The 23610-nt window shown below is 41.5% G+C and overlaps 1 protein-coding gene across 18 annotated transcripts in view; it reads right to left on the bottom strand.

Annotated features, from left to right (window-relative positions):
* Window positions 1-23610, bottom strand: part of PMCA (plasma membrane calcium-transporting ATPase 3) — a 134838-nt gene that overhangs the window by 31580 nt on the left and 79648 nt on the right. For 12 of the 18 annotated variants that reach the window (XM_065226920.1, XM_065226919.1, XM_065226927.1 and 9 more), the window contains one exon: window positions 5363-9838. In XM_065226920.1, the coding sequence (XP_065082992.1) occupies window positions 5363-8921 (3559 nt within the window). In that variant the 5' untranslated portion in view covers window positions 8922-9838. Of the gene's footprint in view, window positions 1-3833; window positions 4660-5362; window positions 9839-14807; window positions 14992-23610 lie in introns of those variants that run through there. The other 6 variants (XM_065226932.1, XM_065226934.1, XM_065226931.1 and 3 more) reach the window with 6 other exon arrangements.

Here is a 23610-nt window from a genome sequence, read left to right as displayed (position 1 = left end):
CATCTCCCTGGAGAAGGGGATGAGCCTCTCAAGCACCGAAAGTCTGAACAGTGCTGTACGTAAGACCTCCTTGCTGGTTGACAACATGAATACGGCCTCTCAGGCACAGTCGGATTCTTTCGAGTTACCAGAATGTCAGATGCGGTCTTTTGTCGATCAAGTTAACTTTGCAGTGAGAGGAATTAACGATTCACAGAAACAGCTCCAGAACATGTTAGTGCAATTCAGCGACATCCCGATCAGGATCTCAAATCAGAATCGCGAAATGCCCAGCGCGGCATCTGTGATTTCGAATTCATCATCTGTCTTCAAGAACATTCAAAGCCGGCCAAGTACTCCTATCGGTTCAAGTCCCGGAAAGATCAGACAAACAGTCCACGCGTTTTTACTACGTCTCGACATCCGAGATTGGCAACAACTTTTCAAATAAATCACAAAATGTTACACGTAAATTTAAATTCACTTTCGTTTAAAAATAAAATGTTCAAAATTATCCAATAACAGGACAGGAAAATTCAGGTTTGACGCAACAACACAAATACCCGGCCAATGAGATCAACCCAAATTTGAGTTCAGTTTACTCATAAATCCCAAAAAGTGCAAGAACTCAGCGATGAGTAAATTTGCCTCATGTTTTTCCAGGAAAAAATTCCCGAACATTGTGGATTCTCTCATTGGTAGTCACATAGGTACTACTCCAAGACTGAGTAAAATTTTCCTCATTTTCCGGCAGATTTTGTTGTTGGTTGATCTCATTGGCAGTGCACGTATTTTTTTTTCAGCGCGGTCTTCTACCAACCGGTGGAAACTAACGATTCTAAATTGGCTCACTACTTGACTAGCCTCTTGGTCCCAAGCAGTGCTGCAAAATCTCGACATGCACGGTGATATTGACAATTCCGCTTTGGTCACTCAATTGAGCTAAGAGTCACAGTCAAGGCAAACCATGTCAATTGTCAGTGACAATTCTGTCAGTGACGAACATGTACATATTTTTTTTATTAGTTAAATTTTTAACGAAATTAAATGACTTGAGCAACACAATTACATGGAGACGTTAATGTGAACAAGCATCTACGTCCTGAACTGCTTGGATAACAATAATGTGACACAGAATATAAAGGGTGTCCACGATGAAATTGCCACACTATGAAATTGCTCTAACTTTTTAACCGTTGGGTAGAATTTAATGAAAATTTGGGTGGATTTAGTTCATAGTGCATTATTTACATCCTGCAAGTTTTAAAGTCCTGTGATCAAAACTCGCGGAAATGGAGTCGAAAGAACAGCTCGTGCGTGATAAAATCTTGCGCATTCATCACGAGAACAAGGATCTCTCGCATCGTTCCATCGCTAAAACGTTGGGAATCGCGAATTCCACGGTGTCTCGAGTGATTAAGCGGTTCGAGGAACGGTTGACCACCGATCGGAAGCCCAGAAGTGAAGGAAAAAGTATTCCGTACAACACCAAAAATCACAACCGCGTAGTTGGGGCCTTCAACCGAAATCCGAACGCCTCCGTTAGGGATGTGGCTAAGAAGCTGCACCTAAGCCGAAGTTTTGTCCAGAAGGCCAAAACTAAGGATGGGCTTCGAACGTTCAATGTACAAAAGGCCCCTAATCGCGACGATAAGCAGAACAAGTCCGCCAAAACCCGTGCCAGGAAGTTGTACCTCAACATGCTGACGAAAGTTGAATGCTGCATCATGGACGACGAAACATATGTGAAGGCCGACTTCAAACAGATCCCCGGCAACCTGTTTTTCACGGCCAAGGATAAGTTCAGCGTTCCGGAGCATGTCCGCACTCAGAAGATGTCCAAATTTGCGAAGAAATTCCTGGTTTGGCAAGCCATCTGCACGTGCGGGAAGCGGAGTGCACCTTTCGTGACCCAGGACACGATGAATGGACAGGTGTACATAAAAGAGTGCCTCCAGAAGCGGCTGCTTCCTCTCCTGAAGGCCCACAACGTCCCAACAATCTTCTGGCCGGATTTGGCCTCATGCCACTACTCCAAGGACGTGCTGAAGTGGTATGCGGACAATAAGGTCAATTTCGTGCCGAAAATGTTCAACCCTCCCAACACTCCGGAGCTCCGCCCCATCGAGAAGTACTGGGCGATTATGAAGCAGCACCTTCTTAAACGACCTAAGGTAGTGAAGACAGTCGAGGAACTGAAGAAAGTATGGGTTTACATGCAAAAAACGGTTGATTCACAGGCTGTGCAGAATCTTATGGCCGGGGTTAAGGCCAAGGTGCGGGCATTTGCGTATGGACTGTAAATAAAATACGAGTAAAATGGTAAAATGAAGTTTAATAGTTATTTCTCAATCCCTGAAAATTTAATGGCAATCGGATGAAAACTCGAATTTTGCGAATCAATTTTGTGTGTGGCAATTTCATCGTGGACACCCTTTACGAAATTACACTTTTTGTTACCAGGTGATTCTTTGTCATTGACGAAAAAATGAGTGAGATTTTGACGAAGGTTTTTTCGAGGATCAAGTCTGTCAGTGACTATGTGACGAACAATTTGGACAATATCGCGCGAAAGTCTGTCAATGACAATGACAATTCTCAGCACTGGTCCCAAGCAAATCGATTAACGTACCCCATTCTAGTCGAAATTCTAGTACTACACTATGTTTGTTTTGATTCGCTATGAAAGTTTGACAGATAAAATGAGGGGTTCGTGGATTTTCCTATGTTTCGAGGGGTGTATCGATTAGCTTGGGACCGAAGATAGTACCAGAGCTGAGCCAAAAAGTTGAGCATGATTTTTCGGGACCTTCTGGTCTTAGATTTACCTCTATGCTTCTACGTTCTTTCTTTAGTAAGTTTCCTCTAATATTTGCTCTGCCTGGCCTGAGAGTAGCTCACAATTGAGTCGAATTCGACTCAAAATTGCAAAAAGTGAGGTATAGTAGATGAGTAACATTTCCCTCGATTTTCCACCAAAATTTACTCAGGTTCCGAATATACGAGAGAGCGTCGTGATTTTTTGAATCACTGTTTGAGACTCGTATCAGATACATACTCGTCGCCGGGATTTTTTGAGGCATAAAATCTCTGTTCACGCCTTCCGCCGGAAGGGAAGTAAAGCCAATGAGCTGGATTACCGAGATGAAGCAGTCGGTTAAGTTGTGCGAGTAAAACACCTGTCGATACAAGCAATTAGTGACGTCACTAATTGCGTTTACGTTGATTTTTTGGATTACTAATACAACCATATTTCACGACCTACTTCACCTCTCTCTGTACCTCATTGAAGTAAAGCCGTTGATTCCCGATCCATGAGTTGATGGGTCGATAGGTAGGGTCCAGGTGTGGGAGCTGCCTCCCTGGCTGGCGTCGGTAGCATTGGTGCTCAGCACGGAAAACAAGATCGACGGAAAACAAATCAAGGAACAAACAAAAAATCACATTCGTGGCCATGAATTCATTAGCAGAGCAAGAATTTCTCAAGAAATCATCCTACAAATGTATTTTTGTTTTCTTTTTTCATTCCATTGAACGTCTCACTCATTTTCAAAAGAAATACTTTGAAATTTACCAAGTAGATATTTCTCGTATTTTTTACGAGAATTTCTACAGGAAAATTCCATCTAAAATACTTCATTACTGAAAATACTTCTTTCAGGAACCAAAAACAAAAATCTCTCAATAACGGCTTATGGCTTTTTAGTTCTCTCTCGAAATCTCCTTAAGATCAGTTATAAGTCATAAATTCCTTCTGAAATCCATTCCAGAATTTCGTTTGAAGTTTCTCCAGATTTATTTTATTTTCGGTATCTTCGGAATTTTCCTTCTTTAGCAACACTTCCGAGAATGTTGCCTAACTTATACCGGCATTTCTCAAGGAAATTAGTTTTGATATTTCCCTAAACATACTCTCTGCTACAACATGTTGCATCATCTAAATTATAACTGAAATCAGTTACGTAGCAAATGTCACAACAATTCTACTAGGGTGCCCCCGGGGTGCTGAAACACTTGAATCAATGTGAATTATCACCCATTTCGGAATTGCTGCCCGTTCTTCTGCTTCGAAACAACCACACAGATATTTATTTCAAAAGTTTTCATGTAAAATGGGCCATCCCCCCACAGACCCATTAGTTCTGTTTGTAATTGACGAATGACTGGATACAAATTTTCACCACCTTTGCATTAACAATGCCCATCAATTTCCACCATAACAAAAAGAGAACCCTCCAGGCACTGGGTATGCGCGGTCATTTCTTGGGAGACGATTGTACTGTTGCTGCTACTGCTGCTTTCCCTTCTCTTATCCTCCCGGGGTGGGCATCGATCGAAGCGACAATTCCAAAGACGCTAGACCAAATAACAACACAACGACAGAGGTAGATTACAATGCGTTTCTATTTTGACATTTCAATAACTTGGATTGTCTATATCTCCGCGCGAAGTGCTCTATCATTCGACCCGGCCAAATTCGCATTTCGTGAGGGGCGACGATCCCTGCCCTATTTCGTTTTCGACCACGCGTGTGTGTGTGTGTTTGTGTTGTTTCGTGTTTGTGTATGTGTGTACGTGACTTTCTGTGAACCTTCTCTCCCTCTCTTCCTGTATGTGAGTGTATGTGTGTGTGTATCCCAGCCTACTAAGCTTACTAATTTGTTAAGCCATTTTTCACTCCTGTTGTGGTTGGGAAAATTGAAAAGAAATAAGTTGGAACTGTTAATCGAAAAACTTTCTCAGGAAGTACACGCATACAAAAGAATGGAGGTGGGGAACACAAAAATCAACACATTCATTAATCAGCATTTGATTAGAGGTAAAAGTCAAATTTGAAAAACAAAACAACAATCAAATAGAACAAATGAGAGGGGACGGAATTTTTGTTGGTGGTAGTAGTAGTAGTGGGTGGTGATGTTTGGGCAATAGTTGTTGTAGTAGTAGTAGTAGTAGTTGTAGTTAGCTTAAGGCGAGTTGTGGAAAAGGGTTGCAGTTAGACATTGAAGAACGAAACGGAGAATGGTGGTAGTAAATTCACGCTTAAAATCAATCGGTTCTGGTTCTGAGGGTGGCAAGGGAAAACGGGTAAATTAAAACTTTACAGCAATATGAGGGGGGAAAAAACAGAAAGATTTGAAACCGAAATATCTGAAGGAATAATAACGAGATGCACGAGATTAATGTTGCGTCAATCAATCGAAGTAATATAAACGTTTGATCATTATTCTTTTTTCTGTTTTCGTTTATCGGCAAATTTTCGTTAAATTTTGAAGTTCCTGGATTGTATTTTTTTTTTTTTGAATTTCAAATATATATAGAATACGACTTGTGTGCTAATATATAAATCAAATTTATATACTGTATTCTACTTTATTGTTTATACCTATTATGTGCTGATTATTGTGAAGTCTTTGATCTTCATCAATATACTTAAGATCGCCAACATTAGTACCTATTAGCCGGCCGGTTGGGATGTTGGAACCTGGTGGATATAAGAGATTTGAGAGACCTTGACTAGTCATTGTACCACTCGTGCTCATGCCTCCGGGATGACTGCGTGAACTTCTAAGACTATGCAAGCTATGAATGGAACGACGTTCTTCTAAATCTTCTAATGTGGATCGAAATGCACGTACAACACGAAGCTGGGTCTGCAGCCTAGTAAGGCCACGGATCCATAATATCTGACCTGCACGGGGTTTCTTGTCATTATCCATCGAGTCGTAGCGCTCCTCGCCGAGTCGGATCGCTTCAGTGTACTCGGCTTCGCCACGACCCCACGCCATCTTCTTCGGCATCTTGCGGGTGGGAATCGACGTGACGACCTGGCCCCAGATTAGCGTTCCGAGGCCAAAGAATACACTCCACAGCCATTGTTCGATGTTGAGCGCCTTGGTCGAGAATGCCACCTTGCCGAATTGGATGATGAAGAGTTGCGACACCAGAGTGAGAATCCAGATGCTGTAGAAGATAGGGTTCGTGAATAAACCCTCGAATATATTCCGCTGACCGTGAATTTTGCGAGCATTCAGCTCGTTGAAGAGCGTCATAAAGACGAACACGTTGAAGATGATCGTGAAATGCTGTGTCGCTCCGGAATTTAGCGGTTGGCCTCGACCCGACTCGATGTCCAACAGTCGATCACCGACGAACAGGAGTCCGAAGATAATGATCAACTGATAGACTGCTTGACCCAGGATGTTCTTCATCATTGTGCGTGAGATCAGTGGTTTCGTTCGGCCGTACGGTTTACGCAGCAACAGATCCGGTGTAGGCATTTCGGTGGCCAGTGCCAACGATGCCAACGTGTCCATAATCAAGTTCATCCACAACATCTGTACGGCCTTCAAGGGAGAATCTTGTACGGCACAAGCACCGATGAACGCCACAATCACAGCTACCACGTTGACCGTCAGCTGAAACTGTAAGAATTTGGCAATCGAATCATACACATTCCGCCCCCACATGACGGCTTTGACGATACTGCTGAAATTGTCATCGGTTAGAATAATATCGGAAGCTTCCTTTGCCACATCGGTTCCAGCAATTCCCATGGCAAATCCAACATCCGCCTTCTTCAAGGCGGGGCCGTCGTTCGTTCCGTCGCCAGTTACAGCAACCACCTCACGATTGTCCGAAACCTTACTGTCGATGATACCCTTGACCAGGTTGTACTTATCCGTAGGCGATGATCGAGCCAGAACCCGCAAGTTTGGCCACACCTTATCTAGCAGGTGTTGCTGAATGTCCCCATTGCTGTCACGGATACGCCGATTGAATTCTTTACCTTCCAGGATCAAGAAGTCATCCTGAGGCCGAATGATGCCACACTTGGTAGCAATCGACCGCGCAGTGTTTATGTTGTCTCCGGTAACCATACGGACGGTGATGCCTGCTCGCTGGCACTTTCGGATAGCGTCCGGAACTTCCGGTCGCACTGGATCTTCGATACCGACCACACACAAGCACGTCAAATTGCTTACGATATTTTCCTCGTCCTCCCAGTTCGGTTCGCCGTCGCAGTGCACTTGATTGATCTCGGCCTTACCGGGAACAAAGTCTCTAAACGCGAGACAAATGGTTCGCAGACCGTCGCATGCCATTGGTTCGATCACCTGATGCAGCAACCGTTCTTGCATGTCACGAGTAAACTTCTCCAACACACCGTCCTGGCCATAGATGAAGGAGCACTTCTTGAGAACAATCTCCGATGCACCTTTGCAGTAAACTCGGTAGCCACCGCTGTGCTTTGGAATAACGGTACTCATAGACTTTCGAACCGAGTTGAACGTGTACACACGGGTGAAGGATTCCTCCGGATTACTGTCCCGGTACGTTTGGTAACTTTTGCCCAATCCTTGCACGAATCCAAGCAGAGAGCATTCGGTTTTGTTACCAACCTGCTGCAGCGGATCTCCCGGATTAACGCCCGGCATCAGACACGTCGTATAGGCCGAGTTGAGTGAAATGCCTTCGACAACTGCTTCACCCACTACTCTCGGAATGTCGGAGTATTTGGGTGTCACCTTGCATAGCTTCTCGCAGATGTACGATTGGACCACGGTCATCCGATTGGTGGTCAGTGTTCCGGTCTTGTCCGAGCAAATGGCAGTGGCATTACCCATGGTTTCGCAGGCATCCAAATGCCGTACCAGGTTGTTGTCCTTCATCATCTTCTTGACCGAGTAGGCAAGCGACAAAGTGACGGCCAGCGGCAAACCTTCCGGTACGGCAACGACCAGCACGGTCACACCGATGATGAAATGCTTGACCAGGTTGTTAGCATACGAGTTTCGCCAGTGTTTCTGTTCGATGACAAAGGTTTGGATGCAGAATTGGATGATCAGAATGATAACGGTAAGGACAGCAATCGTCGAGCCGGCATAACCGATCTGAATGGCCAGTTTAGTAAGTTTCGCTTGGAGAACGGATTTTTCCTTGGTTCCTCCGTGACCTCCGCCCTCGCCGCCTTTGCTTTCTTCACCATCATCGGATGTAATGGAATCCACTGTCGTTTGAGATTTCAGAGCCGGATGGTGGCTGTTGTTGGTAATTTCATCGCCGTCCTTCGGTTTCTTTGACTTCTTGGCATCCTTCTTCTGCTTTTTGGCAGCTGCTTCATGCTCATCTACAGCCGCACCCAGCAGGGTGAAGATGATACCGGCCTGCGAGTTAACACCGACAGCTGTGACGACCATCTTTCCGCTACCTTCCATCACGTGAGTTCCGGACAATACCATCGGGTCCGTCGATTCACTCTTCTTCACATGGTCCGATTCACCCGTCAGCGAAGATTCATCAACTTTCAAATCGTTACTTTGAATCAGTATACCATCGGCCGGCAGAAGATCACCGTACTTGACCTGGCAGATGTCGCCCACGACGATTTCACCGATATTGATCTGTACTGCATCGCCACCGCGGATAACGGCGAATTTGTGCTCGCCTTCGATTCGCGATTGTAGCCCTCGGAATTGCTTCTCCTTCGAGTAGTCATTGAAAGCCGTCACAATCACGACTACAAACACCGATACTAAAATGGCCAAGCCTTCGATCCACGCATAGTGCTCTTCTTCCTCTTCGAGTTCTTCTTCATCATCGTCCGCTGGCTGGTAAAACGAGAGCAGCAGCGAGATGATGGCAGCAATTTCCAGGATAATCAGCGTAACATCTTGTAGGGCTTCCCACACTAGCGTCAGGAAGGATTTCGGTGGTTTCGGAGGAATTGTGTTGGATCCGAACGTTTCTCGCCGGTGCTCGATATCCGCTTGCGACCCACTGAGGCCATCGTTCGGGGACGTGTACAGTTTCTTACAAATTTCGTGCACACCGCCGTACTCGTTAATCATCGCCACTCCTTCCCGGCCTCGGTTTTCCATAATTTCGCGCAGATTCTTCAGAGTAATCTGGTACTGCGCCGGTCGTCCGTCTATCGTCGCCATCTTGGTTGCTTTCTAGTTATCGTTATTGGATTTACTAACTTCGATTTAACTTACTAATTAATGGTTGGTTGTTTTGTCTAAGACTTATCTTCTTCTCGTCTGCTTCTTCTGACTCCTTCTTTCTTAAAGCGGGGGGTGTGACTGTGTTTTGTTAGTAGTAAACTTGCGATATCCTTAACAACTAATCCTTCCTTGCTCGTCACGCACTAGTCGCGAATCTAGTGGTAGTAGAATATGTAGTACTAGTAGTAATATATCAATCTGTGTGTGTCAAGTTAAGTTATGCTTCTATGGTTGTAAAACTCTCCCTTCGTCTTGCGTAATCCTCTTTATCTTAGGAGCTGAGGCCGTCGGTTTCTACAGGATCGACGCACGCCACCAGCAGCAGCAACCGATCGTGATGGAGATGTATGTATTCAGCGGTGCCTTCCTCTCTGCTACTTCTGCTTAATATTCTTCTTCTTCTTCTTCTTCTTCCTTCGAACAGAAAAACAAAAACCGCGAATCCGAATCACTTCTAACTAACTGCCATGTTGTGTCCGTTCGATTTGGGTTTCCGGTTGTCGGTTGAGATTTGCTCCTACCAAATCATAAAACCACACACATCAAGGCTCCGAGCACAGTAACACCATTTCACTTTTTCTCCGGATTTGCTTCGTCTCGGAAAATTCTGAATCGATTATTAGAAATCGTCTCTTCTTAAAAAAAAAGCACACACACACAAACAATCTCTTCACGTGACTGCTTTCCGTTTGATCCGGACCGCCGTCGCCCGCGTCCTAGAGTGTCAGATCTGGGCGGCGGATATGATGAAGGAGTTGAGATGCTGCCGTGATGATTGTTTCGATTTTTGGTCGATTGCTGGTGGCTGTTTCCGTTGTTCCACAAATAAAACACCGGGTTCGGTCGATTTTTATCTAAAAATGAAAAAAATGGAAAGAGAAAAGAGACGAAAATGAAAAATCAATCGCTACATCGTTCAATGGGGTAAATGTTGTCTTCGGCGTTTTTTGTTTGGTTGAGTTGGTGTTGAAATGGGTTGTTCATAAACTAGAGGGAACAGTTGATAAGAGGTTTTCAGGGTGGTTGTTTAAAAATTAAATCTCCCGGACTATTCCGGTGATAAAAGTTGGATAAAATCAAACCTGTTACACGGGACATATAGGTTTACTATTTAGGATAGTTGGAGGCGAACCAGCCCCAAGCTGAAAGCCTCCCTAATAAAGATAAATTAATTAATTATTTAGGATAACTTTTGACCCCTAGGCCCCTAGCTAGCAGAGTGGAAGCTTACAACTTGGATTAGCGAGAAATTGAACGTATAGAATAATAATAAATAATAAGAATGTCTTTAAATCTGTTGTCAGCTCGGACAATCTAAGTTGCAAAATTAGATTAAAAAAGAAAGTTTAAATCCATAACAGATTTGCTACAAAAAGAATTTTTAACCATTTTTTAGAAGAATCTCAACGGAACTGTTCGAAGAAATTCAAATGAATTCTGAGAAAAATTTAAAATTGAATTTTGGGAATGCTGAGCCAAAATTTTATGATAAATCTGCATCAATTTTCACGATGAAGTCCGAGTGCAATTCATAGGAATATTCTAAGCGTAAATTTCTAAAGGGTAATTTTTCTAAGGCAATCTCACGAAAACTATTGAGAATACCGTATGCGAGATAATGTTTACACCATCGTACTAATAAGGTTCCCTTTTCACCTGTGCATACAATGCCTTGGTTTTCTTTGCATGCACGTAACTTGTAGCTCATACCGTAGTAGTAGGCTGTGTATAAAAGAAAATGATTTACTTAGTTTGACAGTTGCACCATGACGAAGTGGCAACGTATTCGTGATTTGTCCCACGCGCAAATGTCGCAAAAGACATTTCAATCGCCGTGGGAGTGTCTCGGTGGACCGTCAAAAGGGTTTTAGACCGAGGAAAGAAAGGACAACTATCCGCGAAGGTGGCCACAGGTCGTCCGAGGTCAGCTCGGGTTCCGAGGGTTATCGCTGCTATCAAAAGGAAGATTAGGGTGAATCCAGTACGTTCAATAAGGAAAATGGCAAAGGAACACGGGATCAGTGACTTTACGGCACGGGTAAAAGAAGATTGCGGGCGAAGTCGAGGGCACGGAAAAAACTCACATGATTACCAACCGCATCCGGGAACGATGCAAGAAAATCTTGAACTTCCTTAAGCGAAAAAATCCGGTAATCCTGTTCACCGACGAGAGCATGTTTACCGTCGATCCCGTATCAAATTCCAGAACCGACCGGTATATTCGTTCTCTTCCGGTAAAAGATGTGGCCGACGAGCACAAGAACGTGTATCTGACCTAGCATCCTGCTAGCGTTATGGTGTTTGGATTGGTGGCTTCCGATGGCAAAAAAAATGGACCCGGTGTTCATTTCAGAAGGCGACAAGGTCAACACGGAGATCTACATCGGGATTTTAAGTAAGTATGTTCTTCCGTGGATGAAAGAACAGTACGATCCGAAGCCAAATGTTGTATTTCAACAAGATGGGGCTCCGTGCTACACCTCGAACCGCACTCAGAAGTGGTTGCAGGAACATCTTCCGTTCTGGGCGAAGGATATGTGGCCGCCATCCAGCCCCGATCTTAATCTGCTGGATAACTCAATATGGCGCGTCATGAAGGCCAAGGCCTGTTCTAAACGCCACCCGAGTCCAGCAAGCCTCAGACAAACATTGACCCGTACTACCTGGAGATAAATGGTCCAGACTACATTATTAGAACCTGCCGTGCATTCCGGAAGCGTGTGAAGGCCGTAATTGCAGCAAGTGGAAACTCGATCGACTCTGAGAAACATCCCCCCTTTGAATAAATTGATTGATTGATTTATCTTTATTAAGGAGGCTTTCAGCCTGAGGCTGGTTCGCCTCCAACCTTAGAATAAATAAAAAAAAACTCGAAAAAGTTTTTTTTTTTAATTTTAACATTGCTCAATGGTGCAAACATTATCACGCATACGGTAACTGCTAATAGACTCGGAACCGACGGTAACAGTTGAACGAAACAGGCGAGAAACTGAAAGAATATAAAAAACGTTCTCACCGAACACAGACTGAACAATAAGATCTAAAATCAGTGTGTGAGGTGTTTTTGGCTCCGAATCAACCCATTTGGATTTATGTTATCTACTGAAACATAGTAATTAACTCTTTATCAATAACAGAATTACAATTATGTTTAAAGGTGGGAGTGATTTGGTATTTCTAGGTACATGTAAATATACTTTTTTTTTAATCCCTGTCGGGGTTTTTCATCACTGCGACCATTTTTCTGATTTATTGTGATATATTCCCCATTTTTTAGCTATATCAAGATGCCGTATCACTATTATTCGGAGTGATCGCAATTTTTTGACTAATAGCATCATCCCAGCAAGGCATTACACTTCGAAAAAAGTGCACTGCCGTACTGGGAGTTGTTTTCCAAATATCAAAGGGTTCTATCAGCTCTTTGTCGAAGAACTTACGCCTTTTATTGAAAATAGCTGGGCAGTGGCATAGCAAATGTTCCGAGTCTTCCTTTTCTATACCACATATTGTACATATGCTAAGATCTTTCTTAGAAAGTTCCAGGATTTTGTGGGTCACAGAAATGTTTGGATTAATGAATCGCTTCGACTGCCTAGCAATGGAAGTGTTCTTTCAGTTTTCCTCCACTTTTGAAGACTCCCACGCTTTTAGCTTCATTCTAAGAGATGCAGCCGATAAGCCAGAAAATGGCTCTGGCCCGATGAACTCATGAGAAGATCCGAGTCTTACTAGTGCATCAGCTCTTTTATTTCCGTGAATCCCGCAATGACCAGGAACCCAATATAAGTTGACTTTCAGAATCGATCCTGGACGAAGAATCGGGCCACCAAATTGCCATGAATTACGCCCAGAGTAAACTACTTCAAAAAGTCGATTGAAATGGTATCTTTTCTCCATTCAGTCTTCATTGTTCCTTACTAGAGAGTTGATTCTAAAAGGCCTCCTTCAAAGAGTTTCACTGATCTTGTAATCCTTAGAGCACACTTTTCGGTTTCTAAGTGTACACATTGATGCACTGGTATCATATAAAGCAAAGCATTCAATACCTTTGGTGGTGTACTTCTCATTGCACCTGTTATTGAGAGAGTTGCTAACCTTTGGAGTTTTTCTAACTTTTTCTGAGCAACACTCTTTTGTTTTTGGCCACCAGACCAATGCACCATAAGTAACCCTGGGTTTCATAATTGCCGAGTAAATCCAATAGATCATTTTCGGTTTCGGTTTACCGAATGTTCTTTTGCATATCCATAGAGCATTAGTAGCTTTGTTTATTGCCTGCTCTAGATGCATGTTCCAATTAAGTCTACTATCAAGGATTACTCCAAGGTACCTGTAAAAATATATTTGAAAGCGACTTAGCACCTTTAAATTTTCACTCGATTCTGTGATCAACACTGACGTCTCTATCGTCAATCCAATTTATTCGAAAAAAAAACAAGAAACGAACGATAAATACACGCTAAGCCCTTACTTGAGGTAAATTCTGTTCAACCTGCAGCACATTTTTAGTTGCGTAGAAGTTTTGTTTGAACGAAATGATTAGTTTTGAATATTTTTTAGCTTTGAAACAGGCACCAATATCACTAATGTGAAATTCAGAAACGGGTAAAATAATTGAAACAAGATTATTTTCCTGGTGGATAATTGGAATTCCCAACTTTTTTCTCACATTAACCTGGTGCAAATAAAATCCCAACTTTTTTCCGGTTTTCCTGGGTGGCAATTATTTTGACTACAGTAGATAAAATTAGTCCCAAAGAATAATCCAAAACCTTACTTAAAATTGGAGAAATCTTTGTTTCAGATAAGACTAAATTAAATTGCAAAATTGTTCATATTGGCCCGGGTGAATAATATCATACACACACACATGTCTAACGAAGACCTTCAACTGAAAGACCTAGAGGATGGCATAAAACAAAACTATCCCTGGAATTTGTCTTCATTCAGGCTAACAAGCTTTTCTAGGAATTTTTACGCAGCTGCCGTCATTGTACAAGCTGAAAGGAGAAACATATCTCCCACAGTCATCCACTTCATATCGTTCGAGTGGGCGAAAACTCCTAAGCATCTCAAAGAAAGACATCGATAAAACTAAAAAATACATGCACACAACAGAACTACGGGCATCAGCTTTCTGGCTGCTCAAATATTCAATTCAAGCAAATTTCATTATCCGAAAAACACTTCAACGTTGTCTTCTTCCTCCCAGCAGCACCCATCCAGCGGGATATTCGATAGTAGTACAGAGTGGGTGGTTTCTTCTTCGCCCTATATGTATGCTAATATGCTGCCGCCGACGACGACGATGCTCCGTTTCTTCTCCGGGACCAGATCAGAACAACACACAAGTCTGCCAGTATCTCTCTCCCGCTGTGTGCCTGGTCTTTCTTTGATCTTAAAATACATCCACCTGCAAAACATTTTCCGAATTTTCGTTCCCCCATGTGTACACAGTGTGGTTCACTCCCACCCACCTATGACCAGCCAGCCAGCCAGCCACCCACCTGGCAACCGCCCATCACACACATGACGTTCAGACACTGGTAACATGTACACTGGTAGTTAAAAACAGTCAGCCAATAAATTCAAACGCCCGCCGAAAAAGAAAAACCACACACTTCTCGATCGAAACAAATCGACTACCAATAACACACCACCACCACAAAGGCCAATAGCCAATAGACATTTCGGACAGTAATAACTGCTTCACTTCCATCACCACTACCAAAGGACATGTGAGTCGACTTCCACACAAATCGATCAAAATAGCAGAACGAGAAAAAAAATCAGCACTAAATTATCGGATTGATGAATTACCTTTCACCCCCCCTATCGGTACCGCACCGTAACTACGTATTCGAACTAATGCACTTTCGTCACGAACGAACGAACGAACGGATCCGAAAAGAAGAACCGCCCAAAAATGCCACCACAATAGTAGGCCAGTATACTGAGGAGACCCGGCAGTCGAACCGGACGATCGCTTATCACACAAGTGTGTAAAACTAGTATAAAACCTGGATATCCTCGCCGGTTCTATTTATAATGTCATTTCGTTTCGTGTTTCGTTGTTGGTCGGAGTGAGCGAAAACTCCCAATTACCCATCCACCTTCTGGTCCAGCCTTTCCGACCTACCCCCGCCTGGGGAATGGCACAACCTGTGCACGTAGGGAGATACCGCATTGCAACGTACAGGCACCAATAGATATAGCTGGGCCATATAGTTGAAGGAGCCGTCCGTCGCATCTCCGCCACCCCCACCCCCTAGCTGCTGCTGCTGCTGATAGTGTTATCGAAAACTCCTTATCACTCATCCTCCGTCTCTGTCGACTATGACGGCAACTTTACTACATGCACGATATTTTATCTCGTTCTGCCCCTCTGTATGGTACAAACAAAAATGGTATGTATGTGGCATGTTAGTAGGTACATACCGACCAATATACGGACCATTCGCACTACTCATTAAATGAGGAAATAAACAGGCAGAAGGTAAAGATTTACACCGCGTGCGTGTATGTTCTACTTGTCCTCGAGAGGTACACAACATACAAACGATATGTGTGCTCAGGGACGATCACATAGATTCAGGATATCGACTTTCGAAACCCAGAATTAACAGAACATTAAATGTTAAATTTTAAACATCTATTGGTGATGGAGCCGCACGGTAGTTTGAACAAAATTTGTTATGAATGAATCCTAAGACTGCATTACACGTAAAGGGCGAACACGAAATTATTGCGACACCGAAAATGTCATGCCAATTTTCTTATAATGTTTAGAATCAAACCAAAATTTTAGGGTAGTTTTATACATATATTTACTTCAAAAATCAAAAGAAAAGTTAATCGATGGAGCCTTGAGTGTAAAATTGAACGCATTTTCGCTTGATGCCCTCCATCAAAGTCTTTACAGTGTCATCCGGTACCAGTTTCTCAGTTTTTTTTCCATTTTCTTAACATGTCCTTCTCGTCTTTGACTGTCTTCTTGCTCTTCCGAAGTTCCCGCTTCATTATTGCCCAGTACTACTCCACCGGGCGCAGCTCCGGACAGTTTGGATTCATGTCCTTTGGAACAAAATGGACAGAATTGGCCTCATACCACTCCAGGACACTTTTAGAATAGTGGCATGATGCCAAATCTGGCCAAAATAGCGGAGCTTCGTCGTGCTGCTGCAAGAACGGCAAAAGGCGCTTCTCGAGGCACTCAGATTTGTAGATCTCGCCATTTACTGTGCCCTTTGTCACGAAAGGCTCACTCCTCAGTCCGCAAGAGCAGATGGCCTGCCAAATGAGATATTTGGAGGCGAACTTCGACATTTTCTTCTTCTTAAATTTGTCGTCCACATCGAACATCAGAACTTATTTGGAATATTCATTTGAAACAGAAATTCAAAAATTGTCAATTATCCTCAGAACAACCAAATAATTCAATTCTGAACTCTCTTTAAGGGAAGAAATACAAGTAAATTTTTTTTATCGATTTTTTATGTTTTACTTTAAATTTTTTTTTAAATGCTACGAGCACGAGGAAGGAGTGATCTATGGCCCCGGTATCGTCGTTTTTTTTTTGGGTTTTAGAGGTTCACATAGAACAAAAATTTTTTCTGAATAAGGTCCAATTGATAAAAGTAAGTTTTGTCCATTTTTCAGGTCTCTAGAACGCCCGCCAATTACCAATCCGAACAGGAGGCGACCTCCTTACGATGTGACTACAAGGAGCCACAGAGGTCTCAGATGTAGAGGAAGATTTAAGCAATTTAATGCAAAAAAACCCAAACGTTTGCGTTGTTTCATTTGCTCACAAAAAATTTCGAAAATCGTCGAGTTGTTGACGTGTTACTTGTATTTCCCCCCTTAATTCACCTGGAGCTCATCTAACAACTAATATATGAAATACTTTGGTGTTATCCCAAGAATTTATTCTAAAATCTTTTCAAAATTCAGAGCATTAATCTGGCGCTTAGAATAACAAGGGCCAAACTGTAGGGCGGTTACAAGATGTTCTAAATTTATTCCGCGAAATCCGCAATTTTCCAAAAGAAATCCGCGACTTCAAATACTAATCCGCGACTGTTTTCATTGCTTAAAAATACCATTTGCACTACTAAATGGCATCTCAAGCTTATTGCTTATAGCATATTACATTTTTGCCTGCTCTCAACTTAGTGTTCTTTGAAGCACTTCCACATTTTAATTGAGAACTTTCTATACCTGTACCAGTGTACCATCCTATGCCCAAGGAAGTTGAGAAATAGTCCAACCCGAAAAATTAATAGACCGGACGGGAATTCAATCCAGCCGCTTTCAGCATGGACTCGCTTCGTAGCTGCGCCTTTACCGACTGATCTTGGTAGTATAAATTCAGAGTAAGTAGTGAACATAATAAAACACCCTTCCATTATGAGATTCTTTTGCATAAAACCGGCCTAGATTTTCTGAAACATTATTTTAAGACATTAATTCAATTTTCCTTTGAAATGCAAATTTTGTTGAATTTTGTTGTTAATTTGGCTCTAGTTTTCTCAATTTTGGGGGTACAATTTAAAAAAAAAACCAAATCGACCGCGTTACGAAAAGTGGTCAGGTTTTGACCATTTATAACTCTTTCAATAGCGGATAGGTTTTGATTCTCAACAAGCCAATCGATTGGCATTATTTCTACGAATCTGCTAAAATGAATACTTTATCAATCAACTTTCAATAGGTCATTATTGCAATGGTTATCAAAATTATCAGCGATTGCCTGCAAAAAGCGAATTCCATCCGGTCTTGCCGAACGGTGCTTATTCAATCACCGTGTGTGGTGGTGTCCGGTCAGTCGTCATCATTAGCAGCAGCAGCAGTTCTTTCGGCGCGTGGCGTTGAACATTGTTCTCCAATACAAAACGAAAAGCTGCCCGCATTCAATTCACCGAAGAAGGAGGAAGAAACCGCACCGCTGCTGAACGGATTCAGTTGCTCTTCATGAGCCGCTGTGGGCCATCTATGCCAAGCGTGTCACCCTCGTTCCAAACAACATACAGCTCGCCAGCCTCATGCGTGTTGAACACCAACCTTAACGACAAAACGGCCCTTTTCAGGACCACCATAAACTGTTATTTGCTTAAGAGTTAATTTTAATTGAACGTTCTTCATTTATGTGATTCCTAACCTTCTATTCGTTGTTCCCTAGTTTGAAGTGGTTAAGACTAGGGTTCTGATGCAAGGTCACTATCGGTGTCATTCCTTAATTTTGTTGCAAATAATGTGATCTTTAGAATTTTTTTTTTTTATTATTATTATAGTCACTTTAACACTCTTGGGTCAAATTTTTAGAATGATATACATAGCAACATATCATCTGAACTGCATGGCGATTTGAAGAACTTAGAACCTATTATATGATCCACATAGACACTATAAATCTGTTTGGACATATTTCGATACTACAGACATTATTGCAGTCTTGGTTGATCTAGTAGAACCAATCAACTGAACTCCAAGACGATTTGGAAAATCTAGAATATCCGGTATACATGGCAATTAGTCGCATATATACGATTCGTTTATGAATTGACAACGAAAAATGCAATGTTCATATTGGAAATAAAAATAAATCATGAAAATGTCTCACATTGGACAGACCCAAATGAATTTCCGTGTAAATCCGGTGTGACTTGTGGAACTGTGATAACTTCTCGATTATTTGCAGGGTGTTTTGTTTGAATCGGTAAAAATATATAAAACTAGGGTCAAATGAACAACAAAATTGATGGCAGCAAAATAATCCGGGACGCAAAGGATAAAAGGAATTCCACAATTTTTGTGATAGCACATCAGTCGTTTCGCGATATTCGCGACATCATTTAATGTCTTCGCGATTTTCGCGACTGAAAGTTCAAATCCGCGACAAATCCGCGAAAATCACGAAATCCGTGCATAAAACAAAAATTGGAACTCAGCGTAAGATTATTTCGAATTTAAAAATGATTCTTTAAATTACTAAAGATTCCTTCCTAAATTTATTTTAAAATTCGTTGAAATTCTCCTTAAATTTATCATGCCATTTGCTCAGAAATTTCTTCGAATTCTGCTCAAAATTATCTACATTCTTCTCGAAATTCTCTTGGAGTTATCCTTGCAATTCCCTTAAAACTCTTTTCAGTATTTCTTTGGGCTTGTATCCTAAACATTCAATATCGTTGGTATGCTTTTCTGAATTCGATTGGAATCCTTTTGAGAATTCAATTGAAATTATCTTTCGAATTTCCTTGAAATATGCTCCAGAGTTGTTTTGGAACTAACCTCAGAATTCAATGTGAAGACATTCTCATCAGAACTCTCTTGAATCTCTTCCAGAACATATTTGCAATGTTCATTAGTGGTAAGTTCCAACTAGGGGCCTCCCATAGCTCAGTCGATAAAAGCGTAGCTATAAAGCAATGGTGGCTGGGTTCGATTCCGGTCTAGGAATTTTTCGGGTTGGAAAATTTCTCGACTTCCCTGGGTATAGTATGATTGTACAGGCAATACAATTATACTAATGCAAAAATGGTACAGGCATTTTGAGTATTCGACCAGACTGTAGTTTTGCTTCAGACGTTATTTCATTTTGAAAAAAAAATCAATGGTCAAATTTTAGCTCAAATGTGAACCCATAACAAACAATTATGTAAAGTTTCATGCATATCGGAGAAGGTCGAGTCTGATTGATTCTTCATTATAAATGGAACTGCTCAATAATAAAATAAGATGAAAATCAATTTTAGGGGAATCGCGAAATGTTTCAGCAGTTCTGACTTCCATGTTTATATTGTACCTAGACTAGAAAGACTGAAAAATGTCCAAACTCTAGTTTATTTTCCAAAATTTTAGGAACTATTTTCAATGTAGTAATATCAATTATATTAAACAGACACGTGAGTTGAAAAACAAGTCCAGAAAGCATAGAAGGTTTCAGATTGTGTTAAAAGACATATATAGCTGTGATGAAACAACTACAATAAAAAGTCAATAGAGAAACCCATAAATTTAAGCTGAAACACTCATCCACCGGAGCCAATCGTAAATTCCTGTACACTGCGCACATTAAAATGCAACCATTCCCCCACGCCCCGGCTTCTGAGGCCATGCAATTTTAATTGCATTCAATCGTTTAGATTTGCAATGCTCAAAGAAATATGTGCATTGAATTTCAATTGCTTCTTTGATATTTTAAACCGCACTGTGTAAACGCAAACGTATAAACCCAGTTGGATACTGATACATATAAGTGACCTTCTCCGTATAGAACAACAGTGCTCGTCAAATGCAGTGCATATTGCTCTCAATGAAAGTCCGATATGAGGCCCATTCCGCACTGCTCACTGTCAACCTGCCGTTAGATTGGACAAACGACAATAACAGTCATCATTATCTTTATAACTATGCAGGCAGCGTAACACAACACAAGACTAAATATCTTCGCGGTTGATAAGCATTTTGGCAATTATCATCTCACATAACGTCCGCAGTGGACAAACAATGAGTCCAACCTGAGCACATCTCAGAGATTAGAAGGAATTCTGAAATATAGGCAAAATGTGGATTTATCAAAAGCACCATCGACAAACGTGATTGTTTGAAGTTTGCGAAATAACTAGGTGCGGTGTATCTACTTCCGGTTCATTATACTGTAGAAGTGATGCATTGAGTAGTATATTTATGGCCGCTAAGTATCTGAGCTGGAACCAATCCCAGAAGATAACAACTATCAACTCTTGTCGTGCACACTAGCAGAGATCGTGCGACCGAGATTTACACCTAAGTATAGGACGATAGACGTTTTATTTCGCGCTGATAAGCGAACCACCGGCAAAACGTGTCTGTATAACGCCAACCAGTCGGCATAACCGGTGGTGCAAAATACGCACTGATGAAACATCTGGTAAGCAAATACACCAAGACGACTTCCTTCTCCAAGGTTAGGTAACCGACACGAACAACAATTACAGATGACATACTATCTCCCTTATCATCTTACGCATGCGGCAAAAGTCGGATAAAATATCGTGTATGGTCCATTTGCGTCTCTCGTCCATCAACGAGCCGGATGATTACACGGCAGCAAAGATGTGGTGACGGAAATGTTGAAAATAACCACCGGTTTACGGCACTGTAGATAAGTACCGTCAGAATGTGCAAGTCCATGTGCTATTATCTTCTTTTCCCAGATTCACAAAGTCCCGCCATCATACGGTAAACTCAGATGACAACTTTCTTAACTCTTCTAGATGCTCATAGTTCATCGGTCTTTCATCAACTACACAACTCTCGTGTAATCCCGCAAAACCATACTTGCAGTGCAATGGGTGTTAGGTAAGTAGGTAGCGGCGATTGTTGCTTAGACACTTTCATTCTCATTTTCCGTCGTCCCTGTCAACAGCTTGTCTTGACATCGAAATCCCGTGCCTATTGTGTGTGACAGTGGTCCGAGGAAATTTTTCAGACACCTCGTTTCGCTTCCGAGTCGCCGCCCACCTCCCTTGCAGCTGTAGTGCAGAACGATCGAAGTAGGTATGTTTCGTGTCAAAAGAAATCTATCAATTAGTGACGCTAATTTAGCGCGCTGGACGCTAGCATGCACATGACCGACCGAGACTTGCTCGCAGCTAGACAGACAGATATAAGTATGTATATACGCGTAAAAAAGGGGACGGAAGCGAGGAATCCCCGCAGGAAGTATGGAAAGAAAAAACCTAGGCCACCTGTGTGCTGCGAGGAATGTGCGAGTGGGATGACTTTTTGGCGGATGTCTGGAAGATTCACTGAATGAACGCGACCGCATGGAGGTATGTAGTAAATTCTGTTGATGATATTAATTGTAAATGAAGTCCATGAGCGCTGATTTTTTCATGAAGGTTCATCATATTCCAAAGGATCGTTTTGCAAAACAAAAATGAACACTCTAAGACTTCATTTACCACTTTACAATAAAGAGCAGTTCTACGCCAAATGACGAATCGGTCGGATGCGACCTTCGAAACTTAGCATAATTGTTCGTTAAGGTCAATCATTCACATTTGCGCTATATTCGGGCATTTTGAATATTGCAAAAAACTTTAAAATAGCATATTCGATATTTTTCATCAAATCATAACTCTAAAACGTCACTTTCAATAGAAATGACTTTTGAGACAAAATTGTAGGAAATCCTTTCCTTTTTCCTTTTCAGGAAAAATATACACGGAACAAAATTCCTAGAAATTTTGAATCAAATATCCAAAAAGTGTTTAAAACTTAAAGAATAAAAATAACTCTCTTAATACTTAAAGAACAAAACTAACTTTTTCATTAAAAAGACTTCTGACTTTTATTTTCCGCAAACATTTTGAAGACATTTCATGATTTGTGAAGATTTAATAAGACATATTGAAGTACACACAACTGGAGATTTTGACTGCATTTTAAGCAGCTTTTCGAAAATGGAACTTATTAACAAGGGCGTAACCGGGTTTCAAAATAGAGAGGGCAGAATCTCAAATGAAGTGATCACATCTCAAAGAAAGAGAAATTTACTACGAAAAATTATTCATAGTCTCGGAGCCTTGAAATAACTTCTTCGTGTCTGCAATTTTAAATGTGTATAAATTTCAAAATTCAAGCGTAACTATTCAAATCGACGTATCTGATTTTGTAAACAATCACTTCAATCGACGATTTGTGGCAACTGCTAGCTCACTCACAGAAACTAACAACACCAGCTAGTAGGGGAAAGATTCCCCTACCTGATGATGGTGTTTGTTTGTGTGGGTGAGGAGTTAGCAGTTAAGACAAGTCGTCGATTGAAGTGATTGTTTACAAAAGCAGATACGTCGATTTGAATAGTTACGCTTGAATTGTTTTAAATTGCAGATCGTAACAATTTCCAGTGCTCTAGAGTTTCTAAATCCTAAAATCAGGGTTCCTTCCATTCATTTTGGCTAAAAAAATGTTTTATAAAATTATGGAATAATAAGATATTATAATAATATTTTGTTTGTGTAAGCAACAAGAAAAGATTGTGGAGTTTGTGTTTGACACATAATACCAGCCAATGTTGTTGCATGAGAGTCGCAATAAGCGATTTTGTCATTTATCTCACCCACTCTTCACTCTTCACTCTTCACGAAGAGGCGATCAGAAAATCGCTCATTGTGGCTCTGTCAAATCTAAATTTGCAGGCTTTATATGTCAAACACAAACTTTAAAAATTTGTCTTGTTCCTTACACATACAAAATACCATCATAATATCGTATTATTCCATAATTTCCTAAAACATTTTTTTAGTCAAAATGAATGGAAGGCACCCTGCCTAAAATGCATAAGAAGTGTCAGACATTTGATTTATTTTAAATTGGTAATGTTAAAAATTACTACTTCTTTCTGTTAATCATCGGGGCCTCCCTTAGCTCAGTCGGTAAAGGCGCAGCTACAAAGCAAGACCATGCTGGAGGTGGCTGGGTTCAATTCCCGGTCCGGTCTAGGAATTTTTCGGGTTGGAAAATTTCTCGACTTTCCTGGGCATAGAAGTATCATTGGACTTGCCACACAATTATACCAATGCAAAAATGGTACAGGCATCGAAAGCTCTCAATTAATAACTGCGGAAGTGAA

Source organism: Ochlerotatus camptorhynchus, unplaced genomic scaffold (genome assembly GCF_037179485.1).
Source record: "Ochlerotatus camptorhynchus isolate MF236.1 unplaced genomic scaffold, CSIRO-AGI_Acam_v1.1 ptg000265l, whole genome shotgun sequence".
Classification (NCBI taxonomy): domain Eukaryota; kingdom Metazoa; phylum Arthropoda; class Insecta; order Diptera; family Culicidae; genus Ochlerotatus; species Ochlerotatus camptorhynchus.
This window is presented reverse-complemented; position numbering and strand designations above follow the sequence as displayed.